This window comes from Limanda limanda, chromosome 6 (assembly GCF_963576545.1).
Source record: "Limanda limanda chromosome 6, fLimLim1.1, whole genome shotgun sequence".
NCBI classification, from domain to species: domain Eukaryota; kingdom Metazoa; phylum Chordata; class Actinopteri; order Pleuronectiformes; family Pleuronectidae; genus Limanda; species Limanda limanda.
Window position 1 is genome coordinate 7,805,148 of NC_083641.1, and position 20,441 is coordinate 7,825,588.

At 41.1% G+C, this 20,441-nt stretch overlaps 3 protein-coding genes across 6 annotated transcripts in view; all 3 read left to right on the plus strand.

The window, feature by feature from the left end:
• Nucleotides 1–1,752: 1,752 nt before the first annotated feature.
• Nucleotides 1,753–2,997, plus strand: foxg1c (forkhead box G1c). Its single transcript, XM_061073803.1, has one exon. The coding sequence runs from the start codon at nucleotides 1,753–1,755 to the stop codon at nucleotides 2,995–2,997; it is 1,245 nt and encodes a 414-aa protein (XP_060929786.1).
• Nucleotides 2,998–6,922: 3,925 nt separating this feature from the next.
• snrpd2 (small nuclear ribonucleoprotein D2 polypeptide) lies at nucleotides 6,923–9,840 on the plus strand. The gene is made up of 3 exons (XM_061073129.1): nucleotides 6,923–7,016; nucleotides 8,358–8,537; nucleotides 9,387–9,840. Coding segments are annotated over exons 1-3 (357 nt in total). The 5' UTR covers nucleotides 6,923–7,014; the 3' UTR covers nucleotides 9,562–9,840.
• Nucleotides 9,841–17,625: 7,785 nt separating this feature from the next.
• Nucleotides 17,626–20,441, plus strand: part of vaspb (vasodilator stimulated phosphoprotein b) — a 28,149-nt gene continuing 25,333 nt past the window's right edge. For all 4 annotated transcript variants that reach the window (XM_061073130.1, XM_061073133.1, XM_061073131.1 and 1 more), the window contains exon 1: nucleotides 17,626–17,842. In XM_061073130.1, the coding sequence (XP_060929113.1) occupies nucleotides 17,838–17,842 (5 nt within the window). In that variant the 5' untranslated portion in view covers nucleotides 17,626–17,837. The remainder of the gene's footprint in view (nucleotides 17,843–20,441) is intronic.

Sequence of the window (20,441 nt, forward strand, 5' to 3'; positions counted from 1 at the left end):
AAGGCCCTGACTCAACCCCTCATAGGCCATTTATCACCCCTCTCTGCTACTGAACGCTACGGAAATACGTTGCATTGATTAACAGAGGTTGCAGCAAATCGCTATCTGTGCATATCTGTTGGGTAGCATCATTAACAGTTAAAGTTTTTGAAAAAAAATGTCTGTTTACTGAGCCCGAGGAAGACAATAAAATGTTAGTCAGCTGTCTGAACATGCTCATTTCACTTCTGAAGGGATGAGCTGTTGTCTTATGGGAAGCGCCCAGGGCCTTTTCTCTTTTTCAAGGCACACACTGTGACGTATTACAGTTAGAAAAGCAAAGGCGGTACAGGGGTGTGCTTCAGCATAATCATGGGCATACATAGTATACTAACTTATTTTTGTTGTAGTAGTATTTAATTATGTAGCTGTCTCACAGTCTGTGAGCCAGTACTGATGCAAAATCTGCAAATCAGAAGTTAAGGGACAGCGTTGAACTTACTATGAAAGAGTAGTTTCACATGTCACTGTTTATGACATACAACTTTTATCCTTTGTTGGATGGGCTGCTCTGAAATATTTGTGCACTACTCCACCACCATAGGTTTAAATGAAATGTGGCTGAATTCCATAGCTGCTCGGCTGAATGGCAGCGACACATGAACTGAACAGAGCCATGTTAATAATCACAAATATCTGTACTTTCCATGTCAAAATGTCTTATGTGGAAGTTATTAAAATTATTAAATTGACACTTATAAATTCCAGTATTTGTTACCAGTCGGCTGACGATTTTCAGGTGTTGAGTAATTATACAATCATATGTTTTTCTTTACAAAGAAAGCTTCTGTTTGTTTTGGATTAACCGTAGATTCCGTGTTATAGTATTTAACCATCATCCCTTCCTTCATATTGACATGTGTGAATAATCTTGTGGTAACAGTCTTAAAAACCATCATCTTGCTGCTGAAGTGTTATACAACATGTATACTGTCCTTTACTGGTAAATTAGTGTTTGTCTTGGCCAATTTTCCAATTACCGACATGATGGTTCAGGCTTCTCCTCCTTCCTTTGTATCAGTGTCTTTTCTTGTTGCCAGATGATGGTGTCAACAGAGGAGCGCACACAGGAACGAGGGAGAGGATGAGGCCTGCAGCCCAGAGGGCAAGGCGCGTGTGAGAGGGTTGAGTTTCATGAGTCACGGAAGTGTTATAATTGAAGCTGCAGAGTTCACTGATCAGTCACACAGATTGACAGCACACACATTTCATTTTTCATCCCAAGGGTCTCCTCGCACGGCCTGTGAAACATGCCACACTAGCCGTTACCTGCTGATTTATAATTGAGTTTAATATTATGATTTTAAAAATTATTATGGAAGAAGTATGGTAGCCTACATTTTAATATAAACATTTTAATTAATGGCCTTATCTTGTGGGGAAACTGTTTAAATGGAGGAAAAACTTTATCTGAAAATAATATATATTTATGTTCTTCTGTTCTTAACTGAGGATCAACGTCAAGTCTGGCTCATGCACAATTTACTCCACCAAATATTTCGCCATGCAGTTTTTAAGTAATCCACTACTTTTTGCAGGTAACGTGCCCCAGGTTGCTGATCATGCGCATTTGTTGTCACGCTGTCTGGCCACAGTGCGACTCTGGCTCCTCACGCCTCTGCACGCAGCGCCTCTTCTCTCTGTGCGCTCAGCGAGCAGCTCTGATCCTCCCACAACTTTAAGGATCTTTCGGGTCGATTTGAAACCCTTGAGATGGAAGAAAAATGGAAAAGTTCTGCAGAGCGATTGTTCCACAAGTCTTCGTTCAGTATCAGCAGCCTGTTGTGGAGACGCGAAGGGCTGATGAGCGACCAGGAGTCTCCGTCCGCGTCTCAGAAACTGCGCGTAGTGGCGCATCCAGGGAGAACCAGTCCCGAGGAGAAGTGTGAGGGCAACATAAAGTGTGAAACTCCAAAACAGTGCACTAGAGAAGACAGTAAAGAGGCGACTGCACATGGCAAACGAGATGGAATTAAGGATGAACCAAAGCGCAATGTTGGACCAGAGGAAAGCGTAAAAGGCGAGAAGCCTCCTTTCAGCTACAACGCGCTCATCATGATGGCGATCCGCCAGAGCCCGGAGCGAAGGCTCACACTGAACGGCATCTACGAGTTCATCATGGACAACTTCCCGTACTACCGACAGAACAGACAGGGCTGGCAGAACTCAATCAGGCACAATCTGAGTCTGAACAAGTGTTTCGTGAAAGTGCCGCGCCACTACGACGACCCGGGCAAAGGCAACTACTGGATGCTGGACCCCTGCAGCGAGGACGTGTTCATCGGCGGCGCGTCGGGGAAGCTCCGGCGCAGAGCCGTGTCCGGCACCGGCACCAAGCTCTCCCTGAAGCGAGGAGGAGCAGGAGGTCCTCTGATGCCCCCCGGTGGTGCAGCCACCAGCGTGACCCTGGCCGCAGCGGGCTCCTTCTACTGGCCGGTGCCCCCCTTCCTGCCGCTGCAGTCCCCGGGGCGCAGCAGCAACCTGTCCTACCTGAGCGCGCACCCTCGCTTCTCCAGCCACGCCGCGTCCCTCCTGTCCCAGAGGTCCCGGCTGAGCTCAGCATGTCCAGCCGGGGACACGGACCGGCTCCTGCACACGCACCAGGGCATGTCCTACATCGGAGTCAGCTGCGCGCAGTCCAGCCGCCACCAGATCGGCGCTGCAGCCTGCACGGCGTTCTCCGCATCCGTCCCGCACCCGTGCGCGCTGCCGCTGTCGGAGCCGTGCTCCTTCAACATGATCTCCGGACAGGCCAGCTACTTTTACTCACATCAGATACCGTGCGCCGCCACTTTTAGCACCTGCCAAGATGAGTTCGCAGCGGCCAAGACGTCCGCGGGACATTTTTTATCCAAGGGTCGTGGCCACTCAGAGCTCGGAGAATGCTGTCATGACTTTCCAAACTATTGCCCCCGGATCAGTCCCAGCCCTCCCTCGTTTTGGAATACAGAAAAATAGAGCAACTGTCATAGCAACCAATAACCAGTAATCTTTCAAATATTACTGTAGAATTTAGATGAACAACGAATATGCATAAGAATAAGAACCTGCATACTGACATTTCTTCAGTTTGAACAGCGTAACATATTTCCCTCATAATTCCTTTGTGCTAAAAGAAATGTGAATTGAAACGTAGTTGCACTAGATTTCTATTATTTCATCAAAGCATGTGTTCAAAATTGCAAAAATGACGCATAGGTGTTAAGGTCTAGCAAAAATATAATCTCTAAGTCTCTAACAAGCGTCATTAAAAAAGCGCTGGTTGTTCCAAAACAACCACAGGGTCTGAATCTCTCAACTGAATCGATAAACATGTTTTAGAAATAATGTTCTATTTCTATGTCAACGGTTTCCATTGATCATAATTTGTCACATACCTGTAATTTATGCCATTGTCGGTATAGAAACTGAAGTGATGTTTGCGCGCATGTCACTGTTTCAGGCCTAATGTCATATATTAAATGATCTACGGCAAAACGCTTTATAAAATGAATTTCTTTATTTTAAAATAAAGAATAGAAAAATAAATTATGACGTGAGTTATTTAAGCCAAGTTGTGAAACGTTGTGAAAGCTATGAATACAAGAAGGTAAAATCATCTTAAAATGTAGAAAATGTTTAAAGTAAAAATAAAAATGTTAAATGAAAACTTAACCGCTCATTTAGTTAATTTGAAACAAAAAAAAACATCACATCCCTGTTTTCATTAGCCTACATTTAATTAGACAATAAATAATGCTATTTTAATTGTGTTTTCCCTTCACCTCATTAAACCTTTACAGTTGTTAAATGTTCTTATGTGGCTGTGTTATTTAATGTTTCACTCTGGAGGTTTGAGGCCACACAAGAATAGATTAAATTATTAAAGATTTAAAAAATGAAGTAATGGAGGCCATGAGATCCATATCTTTTGTTGGTTTGTTTTTTTCTCAGAGAAAGAAAAATTGAAATGTGCAACAGACAGTGATGTCACTTCAACAGGTAGACATTTGCTGATCTTATTGATTTGTCTGGTGTTTCACTCTGCTCTGACATCACTGCCTGTTCAACTTTCCCTCACCTCTCCACCCTCAGATAGACATAAAAAACAACAACAACATAGATGTGCTTGTGGGGATATATACAGATTAAAGAACAGCTCTATGGACGGCTGCCTCCCTTCAACAGAAGACTCTTTGTATCACCCCCAGCCCGTCACCTCTCCAAGCCCAGTCACATTCACAGTCGCCTGTGGTTAAAGCAGACTGGGCTAGATCAGGTAACTCCACCGTTGGCAAACTCCCGGTCTAGATAGATGGGAAGATAATAATATTTTCATTACTGGTGTGAGTAAGTGTGATCGCAGGGGGACAGAGATGTGAATCAACAGGTTGTGCAATGTATGAGTTCTGTTCCCTGGGGCAGGAGTAAGGAGATACTGTTTGTTATAGCGTAATAAATAACCAGCTTCCTTTGACAGCTCGACTAATCACCACACATCTACAAATATTGAAAAAAAATGTCACCGTTCCTTCAGCCATTCTGCAACCTTCATCAATATACAGTGAAATAACTAACTATAAAATATTATAAGAATGCGGAGTCACAAAAGGAGAAAGGATGATATATTTTTATATAGTAGAAAGGGGGATGCAGGTTATGGTCTTTTCATTCTTAAAATTATAGATTGATATAGTATAAGCTGATTGGCCCTTTATCACCATATTGCATGTTGAGATAAGATAGACACCATGTGTTTTGCATAATGATCACATTAAACCCACCTAAAGTAGCCCATCTCTGATATTGCTGTAAGGAACAAACCAAAATACAACTACCCAGAAACTAAAATGTAAATTTACACTGATGTAAGTTACTACTATACTTGTGACCAAACATTACATAACACATCCTTCCACCAAGTTCCGTGATGCATCTATAGTTGTTATTATAGTTGTTATAGTTGTTAATCCTGCTATCTTAGACAAACAAATCTTGGTGGAATTGAGAAAAATGCCAGATTACCAAAAAGCAGTTGTCTTTCTTGTGCACTGTGGAACCTGAAAGTGCCATGAGCAAAGAACAGGTGCTTGTATTAGGGATTAATCTTCTCCTTCAAAATATGACTGTGAGACCAATATGTCAGTTTGACAAACAGAAAATAGCCCAAAAAAATAATTGGGGACACATAACAGCAAAGTAGAACACGTTATAGCATCATGTCATTTATACATGTCAGGCTGGTCTCATTCATTCCACAGCATCTGTCTGAATATTTGACAACTGTTCAACTATAGAAATTAGCAGGCCGTTTTTTGTTGTAGTAATTATAGCGGGGTACTATTTTGGTTAGCAAAGATAAAAGTTAAAAGAAGCTAATAATACTGAGGAGGATCGTGCCTATACAGCCTCCCTCCAGCCCATCCCCATGCAAATACTTGTCATAAAGTCTCCAAAGAAAGACATTTATTTGGACCATAATCATATAAATAATATGTTTTTTTCATTAAATCCTATGTTTATCAGCTATTTCATTATATTTCCTTCTTTCTTTATCAGATTCCACAGTTGTAGATTGGGTAAACGTGTTTTTCAGGTAACTACAGCTTCATCACATGTAAAATAAAGCCGCTCTAAGATCATTTTACAGGCCCACTGCTTCACATTTTAAGATGTTGAATCTTTTGGCAGAGCTAGGTGTGCTCCGTTAAGATATGGTACGGCTCTGGAAATCAATCCCCCCACACTTGTCCCACTCAGCAGCACACAGGCTGCCATTCTCTGCAGCAAGTGGCTTCCACAGGTAGACCTGCCACCCTTTGAAATAAGGTGGGTGGGTTGTACACCGTCAGGCGTCTGTCTGTCTCTTGCCAGAAAGGCAATCTCTCAAAGTCTCATTTCTGCCGTGAGATAGTGTAGTCCACATCTCTCTCTCTCTCTCTCTCTCCCTCTCTCTCTCTCACACACACAAACACACACACACACACACACACACTCTCCATCGTACCTGTTGGTTTAAAGAGGAAAACAAAGACTTGCCTGTTTGGGTCTTTGGTCTCACCTTGGCTGCTCCCTCTGCCATCTCTTTTTCTGTGACGATTCCTGTAGAGAGTCTGGGTTGTTAACATACACTCACCCAGCACTTTATCAGGGAACATCTGTACACCTGCTCTTTCATTCTATTACCCAGTCAGCCACTCAAATGGCAGCACTGCTGCGATCACAGTGACTTTGACCAGTTGATGCTCATGAAGTATACATGAACTATGTGTCGCACACTCTAAATGAGAAGAATAAAGTCTTTTAATTGATCATGAATCAGGAAATCTGTCTCTTCATCTTCACCAACACATCCCCTGTGATGGACCTGTAGTGGTAAAATATGCAGCAACTCTATTAAAAGATTCCATTATTCAAAAGAGTGTGTGTGTGTGTGTGTGTGCGTGTGTGTGTGGGTGTGTGTGTGTGTGCGTGTGTGTGTGTGTGTATAGAGTATTCTTATATCAAATATGGTATCAATAGATCTAATAATTGTTTAACATAATAATTGTCTGATCTCTGCAATAACAGACAGTATTGTGGAAAAAAATATTATTATTATTATTATTATTATGATTATGATTATTATTAAATTAAGCCCCAAGGCAACTAAATCAACCAGCAGACAAAAAATATCAATTCACATTTGGGAGGCTTGTGTCATGTTTATATGAAATTTACTCAAATAATAATTTATCATCAAAATGTATGTAAATTACCTGTATTATTAATCAGTTGATTGAATAATTGACTTTGATCTCAGCATTAAAGAGCACGTTTTATTGTTGTATTTTTCAGTAGAACCGTAATGACCCGGTTATTATTCCTGCAAGAAGAACCACGTTCTCGTTGACCCGGAAGTACTTTGATCCACGCGTGAATCGTTGCGGAAACGAAGTGAGCCTGTGAAGACGAGCGGGACACGACCTGAGGAACAGTGTCGATACATCAGCAGCCATGTGAGTATTGATGAGGATCAGTTTGTCTCTGGGAGGATGATCACCTTCAGTGTTAGCGCCCAAAGTGTGCGCTGCAGCAGCAGCTAGCTGCACTGCTAACCGGGCTAGCATTTGACATAGTTAGCAGTGCTAGCGAGGTCGGTTAGCTACACTTGCTAGTCCTTTGTGAGATATTTGAAACACGTTGTGTGTTTCCAGACCGACCATGATACTGTTGTCACATTACGGTACAGAAACAAAAAGTCATATTCCGTTTGGTTCAATTAATGGGATGCTTAATTTAAAAGTTAAGAGACAGAAGTCACACAATAGCATCGTATATGCTAGTTAGCAGGATGCTAACACCAAGCTGCGAAGCGTGAGTACATGTTGTTCCTGTTTGTTTATTCTTTACGTTTTTGAAGCCTTAATCTGGTTCAAGGGTTTTTAATGTATTTACTTAAACGTCAATCTAATTTCAGGCCTGTTTGATAAAACACTTCTGTTAATCACTACAATACATTCGACACCAATTTTGCAAAGTGAGCATCCATAACACATAATTGATCTCAGATTTGTAAAGAAAATGTGCTGTTTATCAAGTTAGTCATTCTCTTAAAGAAGAGTTTAAAATCACAAAACTCTGTCTCTTAATCTACAATAAATAATAACCTAATATTTCTGTGATTACGGACTGCACATTCGCTAATTTCGTCCAGCACTGACAAAATTAATTTGTTTTTCAAACTAAAGATATAAGATTACATTTGTGGTAAGGGTAATGATATATGGGGATGTGGTAATTAAAAATAATAAAAAGTATTTGGTGTGTTTTTTGAGACAAGATGTAAATGTATAATAGTTCAGTATCACATCTGTTTCTTCTGTAATGTTATTAATTCAAGTTTGATCTTTATATTTACATGCAGGTAAGTGCACAGACGTTTAGGCAAGAAGAAAAATAACAATAATGTAGACTTATGAATGCCATCAACACATAAGCACATTTTATACACACTATTGGTGTAGGAAGAAGATATATTGTGATAACTTAAATAATAAATAGTAATTGTCAACTGTTGAGAGATGAAAGATCTTGTATCTACTACCAAGTCCAGTTACCCTTGATTTGACTGCCCCTGTGTAACTATTTACGTAACAGAACATTTTATGGAGATGAGATCTTACATTCTCTGCTTGCTGACATTTTATAGTGATGTAACGATTCAAAGATTGAGAATACCGTGGGTGGATTAATGTCACTTAACAACAAGCGACAATATTCCTTCCATATTAATGCCAATATCCCATTATGATTGTACTTATTTATCATATTCATTTTGTGTGTGTTTTGCTCATCAGGAGTTTGTTAACAAAGCCCAAGTCAGAGATGACCCCGGAGGAGCTCCAGAAACGAGAGGAGGAAGAGTTCAACACTGGCCCGCTGTCAGTGCTCACCCAGTCGGTGAAAAACAACACACAGGTCCTCATCAACTGTCGCAACAACAAGAAGCTGCTGGGAAGAGTCAAGGCTTTTGACAGGTATGGAGCCTAGTCACTGGTTTATTAAATAAAAAAACGGATTGCACAGTATCTGATGAACAAAAACGCAAATATAACCTTTCATAATTTTTCAATATTAGTGATTTGTATTCTGTTACTTATATTTGTTATATGGGCTATATTTTTTAAACAAGAGTGACAATTTTACTGATATCAATAAAAGGAACTTTCAATGGTTATTTTTGGTTTAGTTTTCTTCTGATATATTTTGCAAATGAAAACACTGCCTTTTAGTACTTGTACGTATATATATTATACATATATGTCTGGCTCATAGATAAGAAAACTAACTATATGCAATCATACAATTTACATTGTATAAATCCTGTTTCAATTTCTCATGTTAATTAGGGCCCGAGCACCGAATAGTGAGAGGCCCTATTGAAATTGTATTACACCTATTTTTCTATGGTCGCTTGTTTGTCTTTCATGTTTACTTAATTCTTACCTTTTCTTGCTGAGGCTTCAAATTTTTTAATGTCCACTCTGCTGTTGTAACATACCATACCCAATTGTGGAATGTATATGAGATTATTTAATCTCAAATGAAATGTATATGTATTGCTTATTTAGTTTTAAATCAAGTTTTCAGATGCGCACCAATTTCTGCAATCCAGGCCATTCCTTCAAACATGCAGCATGTTTTATTAACAATTTATAATAACTGGCAAAAGTTTGATTAAAATACATGCCATATTTCATGTTCATCTTATGACAATATTTGGGCATCACAGTAATATTTTTTACATGTACTATCTGTATATATTGTATATCCTTTCATGCATTTACCTTTTCTAAATTGTCCCTGCATTGTCACTGTCTTTGCAGGCACTGCAACATGGTCTTGGAGAATGTGAAGGAGATGTGGACAGAGGTTCCCAAGAGTGGGAAGGGAAAGAAGAAGTCCAAGCCTGTGAACAAGGACCGTTACATTTCTAAAATGTTCCTCAGGGGCGACTCGGTCATCGTCGTGCTGAGAAACCCTCTGATCACAGGAAAATGAACAGTTTATAGACGTCTAGCTGAACCACTCTCTGAGAACCTATTTTTTTTTTCTTTGAAAGATTTGAAGGCAGTGGACAGTCATTAATGTAAACCTTTTTTTGTTTGTTTTTTTTCGTGGTTGGATCACTGCATTCACTGTTGAGACAGAAATGTAGTGCCAAGAAAGTGATGTTTCTACTATTTTCAAGAGTTGATTAGGCACAATAATGCCTGATGTAGCTTTGTCTGCGAAAACCTGTCTTTTTTTTCATTTTTAATAATAAAAGTGATGAATATATCTAAGAGTTGTGTAGGTATTTACCTGTTTAAGCTTCTAAGTTTCTACCAAGGATTTAAGTCAAGTTTTGAAATTGCTACACACACTACAGCACAGTTTACTATTAATCTAAATCGTTACACACTAAATCAATTGAATCATTGAAAGAACTTGCAAAAAAACCCTTTCTTCCATTTTCAGGGGTGTTCTTGTCCGTCCCTCCCGATGTCACCATCACTCCCCTGATGGCGTCTAATGTGTCAGGCTTGATTTCAGTCATCAGCGCTCAATATGCGACAAACTGCCGTTTAAATGGCTGCTGCATTATTGATGAGACCAGATGTGCTGACTGTCACTTCACACCCTCGCCTGTCTCTCCATTTCAGGCTGTTCCTCTCTGCCTCTCGGCCCCTCCTGACCACTTTGTTAATTCTCTTAATAGCCTAACAGCGAGTCTCACCTTACGTCTTTCTAACAGTTGGCACCTATTCTCTGCTCGTTTTTGCTCAGATTTAGTGGTCGGGTGTACAGGAGTCGTTTGTTAGTAACGTAGAGAAGTTGTGTGTGTCTGAATCAGTTTGAAGATCTCTTGTTTTACTCGGTCTTATAATTTGAGTTTAACCACATTGTAAGTTTGCAGGAAATCTATTTTTATATTTTCTAGTAGCCTCAACTTTACCCAACTGTTTTCATATCCAATGTTTCATACCTAACAAACAGCAGCATTACTCACCTCACTATTAACCATACTGCACCTGAGGGCAGAACCTGTGGCGTGTCTGTGTGCGGGCAACAAGGCCTCGCTGATTTACGGTAGAAAGATTGAAATAGTGACGTTGACGTCCTGACCTTTCTGATTCATGCATTTTTTGAAGTCCCGCTTTTGACAAATGTTGAAGTCTAAATGGAATGTTGCCAGGATATTGCATAGGCAGATCAAAGAGTTGAAAAACAGGGCAGCAGAGTCGAGCCCTGTGGCCACCAGGAGGCCTGTAAATGACTCATCCATTCATTTCCTTCATGGTTTAAATACTGTGTTCTTTATTTGAGGAGCATAAAAATCTCATGGTACTGAGGTGTATTTCTTAGAGCTAATCATTTGTGACATGAATGTACACGCACACAACCTAATCGGTAATAATTCAATTTGTGCTGACTGGATAATCAACATAACTGGTATAAATATTCACCATATATGGAATTAAAATGACAAATAAATGTGATATTTATTTTCCTCTGAGAAAACCTATTAACTGAGGTTCACTGAATCAGGGTTTTATTTTTTGAAAAGTAAAAAAAAAGTGGAAACATCCAAATCCTAACCTGTGTAAAACCTGCAAAACTAAAAATATTTAAAAACATTACAAATGTTTAGTAATGTTACAATAGTGTTATCAACCCCAGATATATCGTCCAAAGGGTTAGAGCAGCTTCAGGCATCTAACCCTTTTCTCTGATCATCTAAGCTACAGAGAACATATTTGGGAAAAGACTCCCGCATTTGGTGATTTGAAGATTTTCAAGAGTACTGCCGTACATGTCAGTTAAACATTTGAAGGCCACTGCATTTAATTCACATAACTTTTCCACACTCAAGTCCTTCAGTTTTAAAAGTTGGGTTAGTATCTCCTTCATTTGGAACTGTGATGATGATGATGATGCAGAGCTCTGCTTACATGTCAGTAGAACATTTCCCACAGGTTCATCCAGATCTGGTTGACTGTGAAGGCCATTGAATCACATCATTTTCCAAGCTCATCAAGTCTCTTGGTGACCCCTCATGTGGAAATAGTGCATCCACTGTTACTGTAATATATGATTTGTCATCAGACTGTATTCTGTGTCTGGTTCATGCCCCCCAGTAAACACTGCAGGGTCCCAATAAGTGTGAGCTTTGACCTTGTTGGGTGGAACAGTTTTAAATTGTGACACGAAGCATGATTATCGTGTGACTGTCCTCTACTGTTTGGCATGAGCCCCCAAATACTGCTGAGGGTGTATCTATCTATACATCACAGCGCCACACCTTCTCAGCTGCAGCACCTTGAGACAAAGTGCTGTCATATATCTGCTGCCTCTGTTTGGAGATGCCTGCGATAAGAACAACTTTGGGGAGCTCATTTGTTGGGTATCATCGCGCACTTCTCTCGTGTTACTTCAGAGACTCTCCCTGTCCCCGGCGCTCCAGATTTTTTTTATAGGAGGGGTGAGCGATCCACGGACAGGAAGGGAGATGTTTTATTCAGTAGGTAAGCGATAAGAGGGGGGGAAGTGTGATTATGATAGCGATCGGTCATGCGTCGATACCCAAACCCTCCGAGCAACGCGACACCCTGGAGCGCATCGACCGGTGCCACGAAACCGGAGCCGCCGCCGCAGTTTGTTTTCAAGCAGGGCCTCGGCGGTGCTGGGGGTCCGGGGGGCCACAGGGTGAGGGGTGCCAGGGCCGACCCGGGCCAGGTAGGAGAGGGGGGTGGGGGGGTGTATATCAGCTCCGTAAACACAAACTCTGCCTGCACTCATCTCTCTTTAAAGTGTGATTGACACATGCAGTGACAGACACAACAACAACAGGGATCGGGTGGATGGGAAGTATCGAGCTGCTGCCCGGGACCCGGTCCTATTTACAAACAAGCACTGCTGTGGGGGGGCAGACGGTGGGCCCAACGAGCACCTGCTCTATTTTGTATTTATTAAATTATAATTAAAATGATATAACGTCTACCAATACATGATGATTGTTATCAGGAAACATGGTAATCTAGTAAGGGCCTTCTCTATGTATGAAGATTTCTTTTTGCATTCCACACTGTGGTCATGAATCTAATTTTGTCTAACAAACCAAACTCAACTTTTGACGACCCCTAAGAATCTTTATAGTTTATTATGAAAGACAGATGTGTAGATTAATGTGTAGATTATTATGACAAGAACTAAGATAATGTACCTCATTATAAAATGACAAATTTCACATTTTGCAAGATATTTGTGGTTAAACTTTCAATGACATTTTATTCAGGTTTTATCTCCTTTAAATATTGAGTTTGACATTTAATTCCTCAGCTGACAAAAAAACAATCTCAACACAAGGTCCTCTAACTCAGATTTTGACCTGATGCTAACTTCTACCTGTATATAATAACAATTATTAGTCTGTACGATAATCCAGCCAGTGGCTTCTCATTATGTGTGTGATGTTTGATGTTCCAGACACTTTGGTTTTACCAGGATTTTTTTTCTTCCATACTGAGGTCATCAAAATTTCCAAAACCCCACTCAACTTTTGACTTGTCACTGATATCTTTGTGGGTGATGTGATATGGTCATACAATGATATATCTCATCATTATAAAAATCCCAAATTTCACATTTTATGTTATATGTACCAGTGAACCTATATGTTTTTATCTCCCTACCCTAAATGTTCGACAGTCCATTATTGACCTTGCTACCACCAACTGTGAAAAAAACCTCAACTCAAGGTTCCCTATAACTCTGCTGGAGCTTTTGACCATGTGACCCTAACTTCCTCCTTTAAGCAATGACTATTGTTAGGATACATGGTAATCTAGCAAGTGGCTATTCGTTATGTCTGTGATGTGTAACGTTCCAACCCTTGTAGGATTCATAGTGAAGGTTTCGAGTGCACTGCAGAGAGACAGGTTTAACACAGATATGTTAACAGTAATGAAGTGTAGTTGTGTTGCCATCTAGTGGATTACAAGGGTAATGCAACAGGGAGCATGGTTTAGCTTGACTGGAATGGAGCCAAATCAGTGCCAATTTGATTTGCAAAAAGAAATAAAGTAATTAAAAAAACTGAACCTTGAAGTTTTGATCTTGAACTTTCAACAGTGTATTTAAACTAAAAGAATTTGAATTTTGAGTAAATCATTCTGAGTAAATTGTTCATTTTCATATTTTTGCTACATTATTTAATATTTAGATATTTGAGGTTTTCTTTTTTATGTTGCAGATTTTTATGTTTTCAGATTTGTGTTTGTTTGAGATGTTTTTTTCAAACTAATTTATTGGCCTTGATTAACAACCAATTTTAATTAATCTTAATCACTTAATCACACAGCGATGCCTGAAAACTAAATAACATTTACTGGGACTTGAAAGCATCACCTAATCTTATGATATTTTCCATTAAAAGCCATGTTTTGTCCTTTTGCATGTTGATATTTATAATAGAAATCTATAATAGATAAAAGGTAAATCCAAGCAGATTTACCTTTCATACGATGAGTAGCCCAGTGCTGAAATCTCTATTTCATTCTGCATCCTCTACTTTAAGGACAAAACCTGGTTATACTTTGCCACACTGTGACAGGGAGTCCCACATTTGAGGACATCCTGCTGCTGCCCTTTGCGTAGCTGGCCACCAGCACTGACCACTTATTGGACAGTTGTGACTCGATTTAACCCTTCTCTAATCACATTCCTTTTTAAAGGAATAGATGGGATGAGACTAAAAACTAAACTTGACACCATCTCCATGTGCGTTTGATCTAGCTGAAAATACAACCAAACTCTGGAATAGTTTATGTGAATCTCTGGACACTTTTACCTGGGTATAGCTCAGTTGTGTAATTCTCTGTCAGTGCAGGCTGAGGCTTTTAGATGCTGCCTCAGGAATGTATGCTTCAACAAGTCCTGGACTCTGATATAAGATGTAGTAGACGCGCAGTCTGTCTACTTAATAGCCTCTCTACTAACGCACAGTCAAAGAGAGATTCACAGACGTATAATTCAGCCTGGGCTGACCAAGCACATCCGCTTTGTCAAAATTTTGCTGTTCTGTCCTTCCTCAGATGCCTGTCCTCCTTTTCCCATTTGGAAGTTTCACATCTCTCATCCAGTCCAACGGGGTCTTCTCTCAGGCTTGCAGCTGTGAACGGTGTTGACCGACGTCTGACGTCAGGCTGTGGAAATAAAGATGTGGTAGGAGGAGGAGTGCAGGAGAACCCTAAAATTACTGCATGACTGTTTCCAATTCTTTACAGCTTCTGGGAACAGGGGATGAGCCAAGACAAATCATACAAACGCCTCCACACATGTGTGAGCACAAGCTCACACACAGGAGCTGGTATTAATATGTGCAAAACTGCAGTGACAGAAAAGAAATGTGGGTTTACTCGAGTAGACAGCAGAGTTAAGTGGGGACACGCATGGCTAAAAAAACACCAGACAGCAGTTGCTCAGAGCAGTCAGCTTGTATGTCTTGGGAGTGTGTGCGTAGTGAGATTAAAAGGCATATTGGCTTTCTGGATGTTTACACATGCCATACAGACGTAATGCATTCCTCTCTTATCCTCTCTTCCACTTCTGTCCCCATTAGGAAGAAGCAGTGCTTTTAGTGTGTACACTATCTCATTGTTGAAAACTGGGCCATGTGGGGCGTCTAACTTCTTTTTTTCATTCAGTGTGAACAGCAGATTTAGAAACTCTCGCTAGGACTATTTCTTGATTTAACTTACCCCAGAGACAGCTTTCACTTCATGCTCGAGAGTGTATTCATGGAATGACCACTAATGTCACAGTAGCAAACAGAAACCTGAAGTTTCGACCACGGCAGCCAGTAGAGCGAGGTGGAGGGCTTGGCAGGGGAGGCCTGCAGGCAGACCCCCTCTCCCTGGCTTGGATGAGCTGCTGCCTTTGAGTGCTATTGGAAATTACATGTTTAAGCTACCACATTACAACCAACAACGTGGGACGCTTCCGAGATGCCCCAGGTGATAAGAGACATGTTATTGATGATGTCAAGATGCAAAGACAAGGCATGGGTTTACAGGACTTGGGGCCAGCTGTCTAATATGGTGCCATGGTTATGTGCTGGTTCACATGACTGCTTTGACACAAGCACAGCATCAATTACCAAGAAACATATCTTCATGAAGAGAGGTGTCATGTTCAGAGATTTACAAACTTTTCTTAAAATGTTGAAAGATAAACCATCAAATTATCAGAAAAAGGTGGTGTCAACTTTTAGTTTATTCCTCTATTTCTAAGTTCCTCTTTCTTAATGACTAGGCAAGAAGGAAGCACAGTTTAACCTCTCATGTATCCTGATCATAAAGATCAGACAATCACCCACCTAACTGAGCTATCAGCAAGCCAGAGTTTGTTCCAACTTTAAACCAAAGAGTTCTAACTCTTTAAGGTGTCGGCTTTTAAATGTTGGTCTTAGACACCTTCCGAATTAGCTCAATAGACCCATGTTTTGGGAATTTATAAGTTTAATGTTTCCACTCTGGTCCTATAACTGGAAAGAGATTTATGCTCCACAAGGGTAAAGGTAGATGAATTTCTTAAAAAGCTATTAGACTATTCAATCACCTAAAATACACAAATCAAGAAGAGGAAGAACTTCAGGAGAGGCGAAGTCATTTTTTTATGATAAAATAGACAATGCTTACTGTGGTTTCAATGTATACATTTATCAGGTTTAACCAGGTTCAAGTTTTCAAAGAGGGTACTGGTAGGTTTGGACGGTCAGCCCTTATGAGTGTTTTATTATGTAATATTATTTTACTGCTGATGGAGGTGGAGTTACTCTTAGCGACAGTTTTATATAGCAGGACCCTCAAACAGAAATCTATTTTTAGGTCTTAGACTTTTTTCAAATCTTGAATTTTCAGAAAGGGTCTGTTATCTGTGATAACACTTATACTTGATTTGACATGTGACCCTGACTACACATTGCTTTTATAAGCTAATATTAAAACAAATGTATAAAGTCCCATTTTTCATTTGGAAATATTTTTAACACCTTGGATCATATGTCAAAAGAGAAAGAGTATACATATTACTAAAACAGATTCTGATGTACAATTTCCTGAATTCATCAACACAAGGCATTTTGTAGCGGTAGTTATTGAGATAAATATTACCAATTTGACATACTCTTAAAAGTTTTATTCTCAATATTTCAACAAAAGTCTGATACAAAAAAAACCCCTCTGATTTAGTTAGACTTTTTTTCGATTCATTCTTCAGATTTTGAGTTTACTGACATTTTTTAATGTAAAATAAATTATTCTTGACTTTTCAACTTTATCCTTAACTTTAATCTCGGTACGCAAAATTAAAAAAGGTATCTCTGATTGATTCGACTTAAATCTCAAAATGTTGACATTATTCCCGAAATCTAAAAGAAGGGGGGGGAAATCATCCTCTTCTCATTAATTTCCCCCACGTCTGGCCCGATTATACTTCCATACTTTTACTCAGTATCCCTCTATTCTAACCCACTGACCAGAAGTGACTCAGGCTCCCGCTGGTGAGTCGCGTTTTTAACCAGGATCATTTGAACGCACCGTGGGGCTGTAGCCTACTTGCAGGCTGCTGGCGGGTTGGGCCTGAATCTAATGAATCTACAGGCACACGCACACGCACGGTCTAATCTCCAGAAGCAGAGCCGGAAACCTGACTGTGAAGAGCTGGGGGGGGGGAAGAAGTTCTGGTTCGGCTGCAGCTCCGCTTCACCTCCTCTCTCTCTCTCTCTCTCTCTCTCTCTCTCTCTCTCTCTCTCTCTCTCTCTCTCTCTCTCTCTCTCTCTCTCTCTCTCTCTCTCTCTCTCTCTCTCTCTCTCTCTCTCTCTCTCTCTCTCTCTCTCTCTCTCTCTCTCTCTCTCTCTCTCTCTCTCTCTCTCTCTCGCTGGTAGAAACACTGTGTGGGATAAAGTGATCGGAGTTGACAAGCCCGCTCCACTCTACTGTATCTACCCCCCCCCCCCCTTCCTCCTCCTCCTCCTCCGCCTCCTCCTCCTCTCCCGCTCCACACAACCAGGAAATCGTCGAGGTGTGTGGCTGTTCTTCTATCCCGCTGCTGGCCGCCCCCCGTCTGCGGGTGTAGATGCAGTTTTTCGCGTCGCCTCCCCCCCCACTCCCCCCCGGTTGTGTGTTTTTTTTCTCTTTCCGTCGCCGAGCTGCCGTGACTTGTAAAGCCGGACCTCGGATCTGAAGTCAGGACAACTTGCCGACGAGGAGAGGGAGCTCCACTCCGGCCGAACAATGAGGTGGGTGCAGCGGCTGAACTCCCGTCACCTTCATTGTGTTTGCAGGCGGCGTGTCGGTGGTGTGTGTTGGGTCAGTGGAGTTACACAGGGACTGGGACCGGGACTGGGACTCACCCACTGGCCTCCACTCACCGCCGTGTGTGGACTTTAGTCACCACTTCACTGGTTTCCCACGCGCAGAATCGCATTTCTCACACGGCAACAACTCCCGAGTTTCTGCCTGTTGTTGTGTATCGTGTCATCTGTCGTCCTTCTTGTGTGTGTTTCCACCTTTTTAACAAACCTGATGGGTTGTGTATCAGAGCGTCTCAGTGACTCCATTAAGTCCTACCTGCCTTAAGTGTGTGGGGAAACAAATCAAATCCACAAGTTGGGGTAGGTCCGCAGCTCAGATGACAACAACATACTTTTGTTTCTGTTCCAAACGCACCGTGTTGCCTCTTTTGTGTCGTTGCAGCAGCGGGTCACTAGCATTGTGCACGGAGTTAAGTCACCATTATGCAAAAATGATGCATCAACAACAGTGTGCTTGTGACTTTAGGTCAAAGGTGAGGAGGAGGGTTTATGGTGCAGAGAGTCTCAGCGAGGTGGATCCTGCCCTGCACAGTAACCACTTGCCCACCCTGCTGCCCCAAACACATGAGCTCCTGGTGTCATGTCATGCATTTACCTCTAGTCCATGAAACCTGTCCCTCTTCCTCCTCTTCCTCTGCTCCCCTGGCTCTCCCGGTTGCAGGGGGTTGAACTGCTCTGTGGAAAGCTTGCGTCCATGAATTCCACATCCTGTCACAGCCTGTGCAGTTGGTAATTACATGCTTTGAAGCCATGGCTGCTGCTCCTGGCTCAGGCAGCCTCTTTTTCTTCCTTATCCCCCCCACCCCACCCCACTCCTCTTTCACATTTCAAACAAGGGAGCGCTCCACTTGTCGTGTCAGGGACCCAACTTTTGTCATTCCAAAGCCTGACAAAATACAAGCTTGAATATGGAGATATGCAGGCAGAGCATGGTGGTGCAGGCCTGATAACCTGTGTGACGAGTTCTTTATCTCGAGCTCATTGCGTTGCCCTTTCTGTAACAGTGTATGTCAGCCCAGGCACATGGGTTGGTCCAGAGTGTGTATTTGTTGTGCACATATTTCCGCGTGGTAACTTTGATTACAGCAGGAACAGGAGGGCCTCCGGCTTCCTGAAATCCTGCCACAGTCACAGTTGTCCGCTAAACATTCCCCGCTAATGACGTCATTAATTAAGTTAATGCAATAATCGGCGTAGACCATTGTGTTAATATACTTAACACAATGCCTAGGCACTTTCATATGGATTAAGGCTGGCAAAGTAGAAAAATTATATTTTAAAATTCAGATACCTCTGGTGAAATAGTAAAATCATAACATGTCATACAATTAGAAACAGTTTTAGTGTGTTTTCCTGTATTCAGAAACACTGCTAGACTGTTAGACTACATACACTGTGAGTCTACACCAAAAACAAACGATGTAAACGTCTAAGTTTACAGCATTTGTGTGTGTATATTTACATCTCAGTGTGCCCCTCACTACGTTGACATAATATTTTGAGTATTGACCTTATTTCAGTTATGATTTTCTTTAACATGTTACAGAGCATAGTCTGATATGATTCATGTCAATATTACGTCCTAATACTTGTTTACATCCAAAGCTAGGTCACGCGTCGTCAAACAGTTAACTGCCATATGTCGATGGCGCAAAATGTTACAATGTTAAGATTAATACATGTCAACATAATGTGACTATGGTTGAAATACTCCATTTCCCTTTTACCTTAACCAAGGATGTTATGTTTTCATATGCACTTGTCTGTTTGTTTGTCTTTTAGTTAGCAGGATAGTTTTTATGGATCTCTGTGAAAAAATTTGACATGTTTAGGGAACTGATAGCTATGGGTGTGGTATAGTTCCGAATTCAAATCTGGATGTAGTGACTTTAAATGGTTTCACAAGGAGACTTGGGTTTTGGCAGAGGTATACACTCAACTTGGTTCCCCTCTCGTTTAATCTTGCTTATTCCAATTACGACCTAATTGGAGTAAGAAAAATACTGCTTACATGGCAGTCTCTTAATTTGACTATTATCCTTAACAGTTTAGTATCGGAATATTGTTGTCCATGTAAACATGTCTATTGTAGTGTCTCATTATAGCTGTTGTTAGGAAGCAACAATGGCTAGAGTTCTTACTCTAAATGGGAATAACTCCTGCTTTCCCTCCACTGTGGCTCAGTTGTCACCTTGTACAATAGGTGAGCACTTGAATGCAGCTCTGCTCAAGTTCATTGTCTTTTCTCGCTGTGGAATGTAAATGTTGACACAGAAGTGCAGTCCGTTGGTCAAAAGTTGTACACCTTGACCCAGTTGAGAAAATTGCTCTGTAAAGCGTCCTTGCTTTAAGCTGCCTTTGCATTAACAGTCAGCAGAAACCTTCCTCTCGTCCACTGTTGCAGCATTTCTGTCCACCGACCATTCTCCGTGCACATCTGTTGGTTGCGATCCTTTGGGTCGTGAGACACACAAAGTGCATCCATCTGCATTTATGATTCACTGCTGTTGGCAGAGAGGTGACT

What these genes read in the sequence shown, in the direction of transcription:
- foxg1c (XM_061073803.1), top strand. Translation starts at nt 1,753, where the DNA reads ATGGAAGAAAAATGGAAAAGTTCTGCAGAGCGATTGTTCCACAAGTCT.
- snrpd2 (XM_061073129.1), top strand. An exon ending in AGAGTCAAGGCTTTTGACAG is followed by an intron (nt 8,538 to 9,386) that starts GTATGGAGCCTA and finishes CTGTCTTTGCAG; the next exon opens with GCACTGCAACATGGTCTTGG.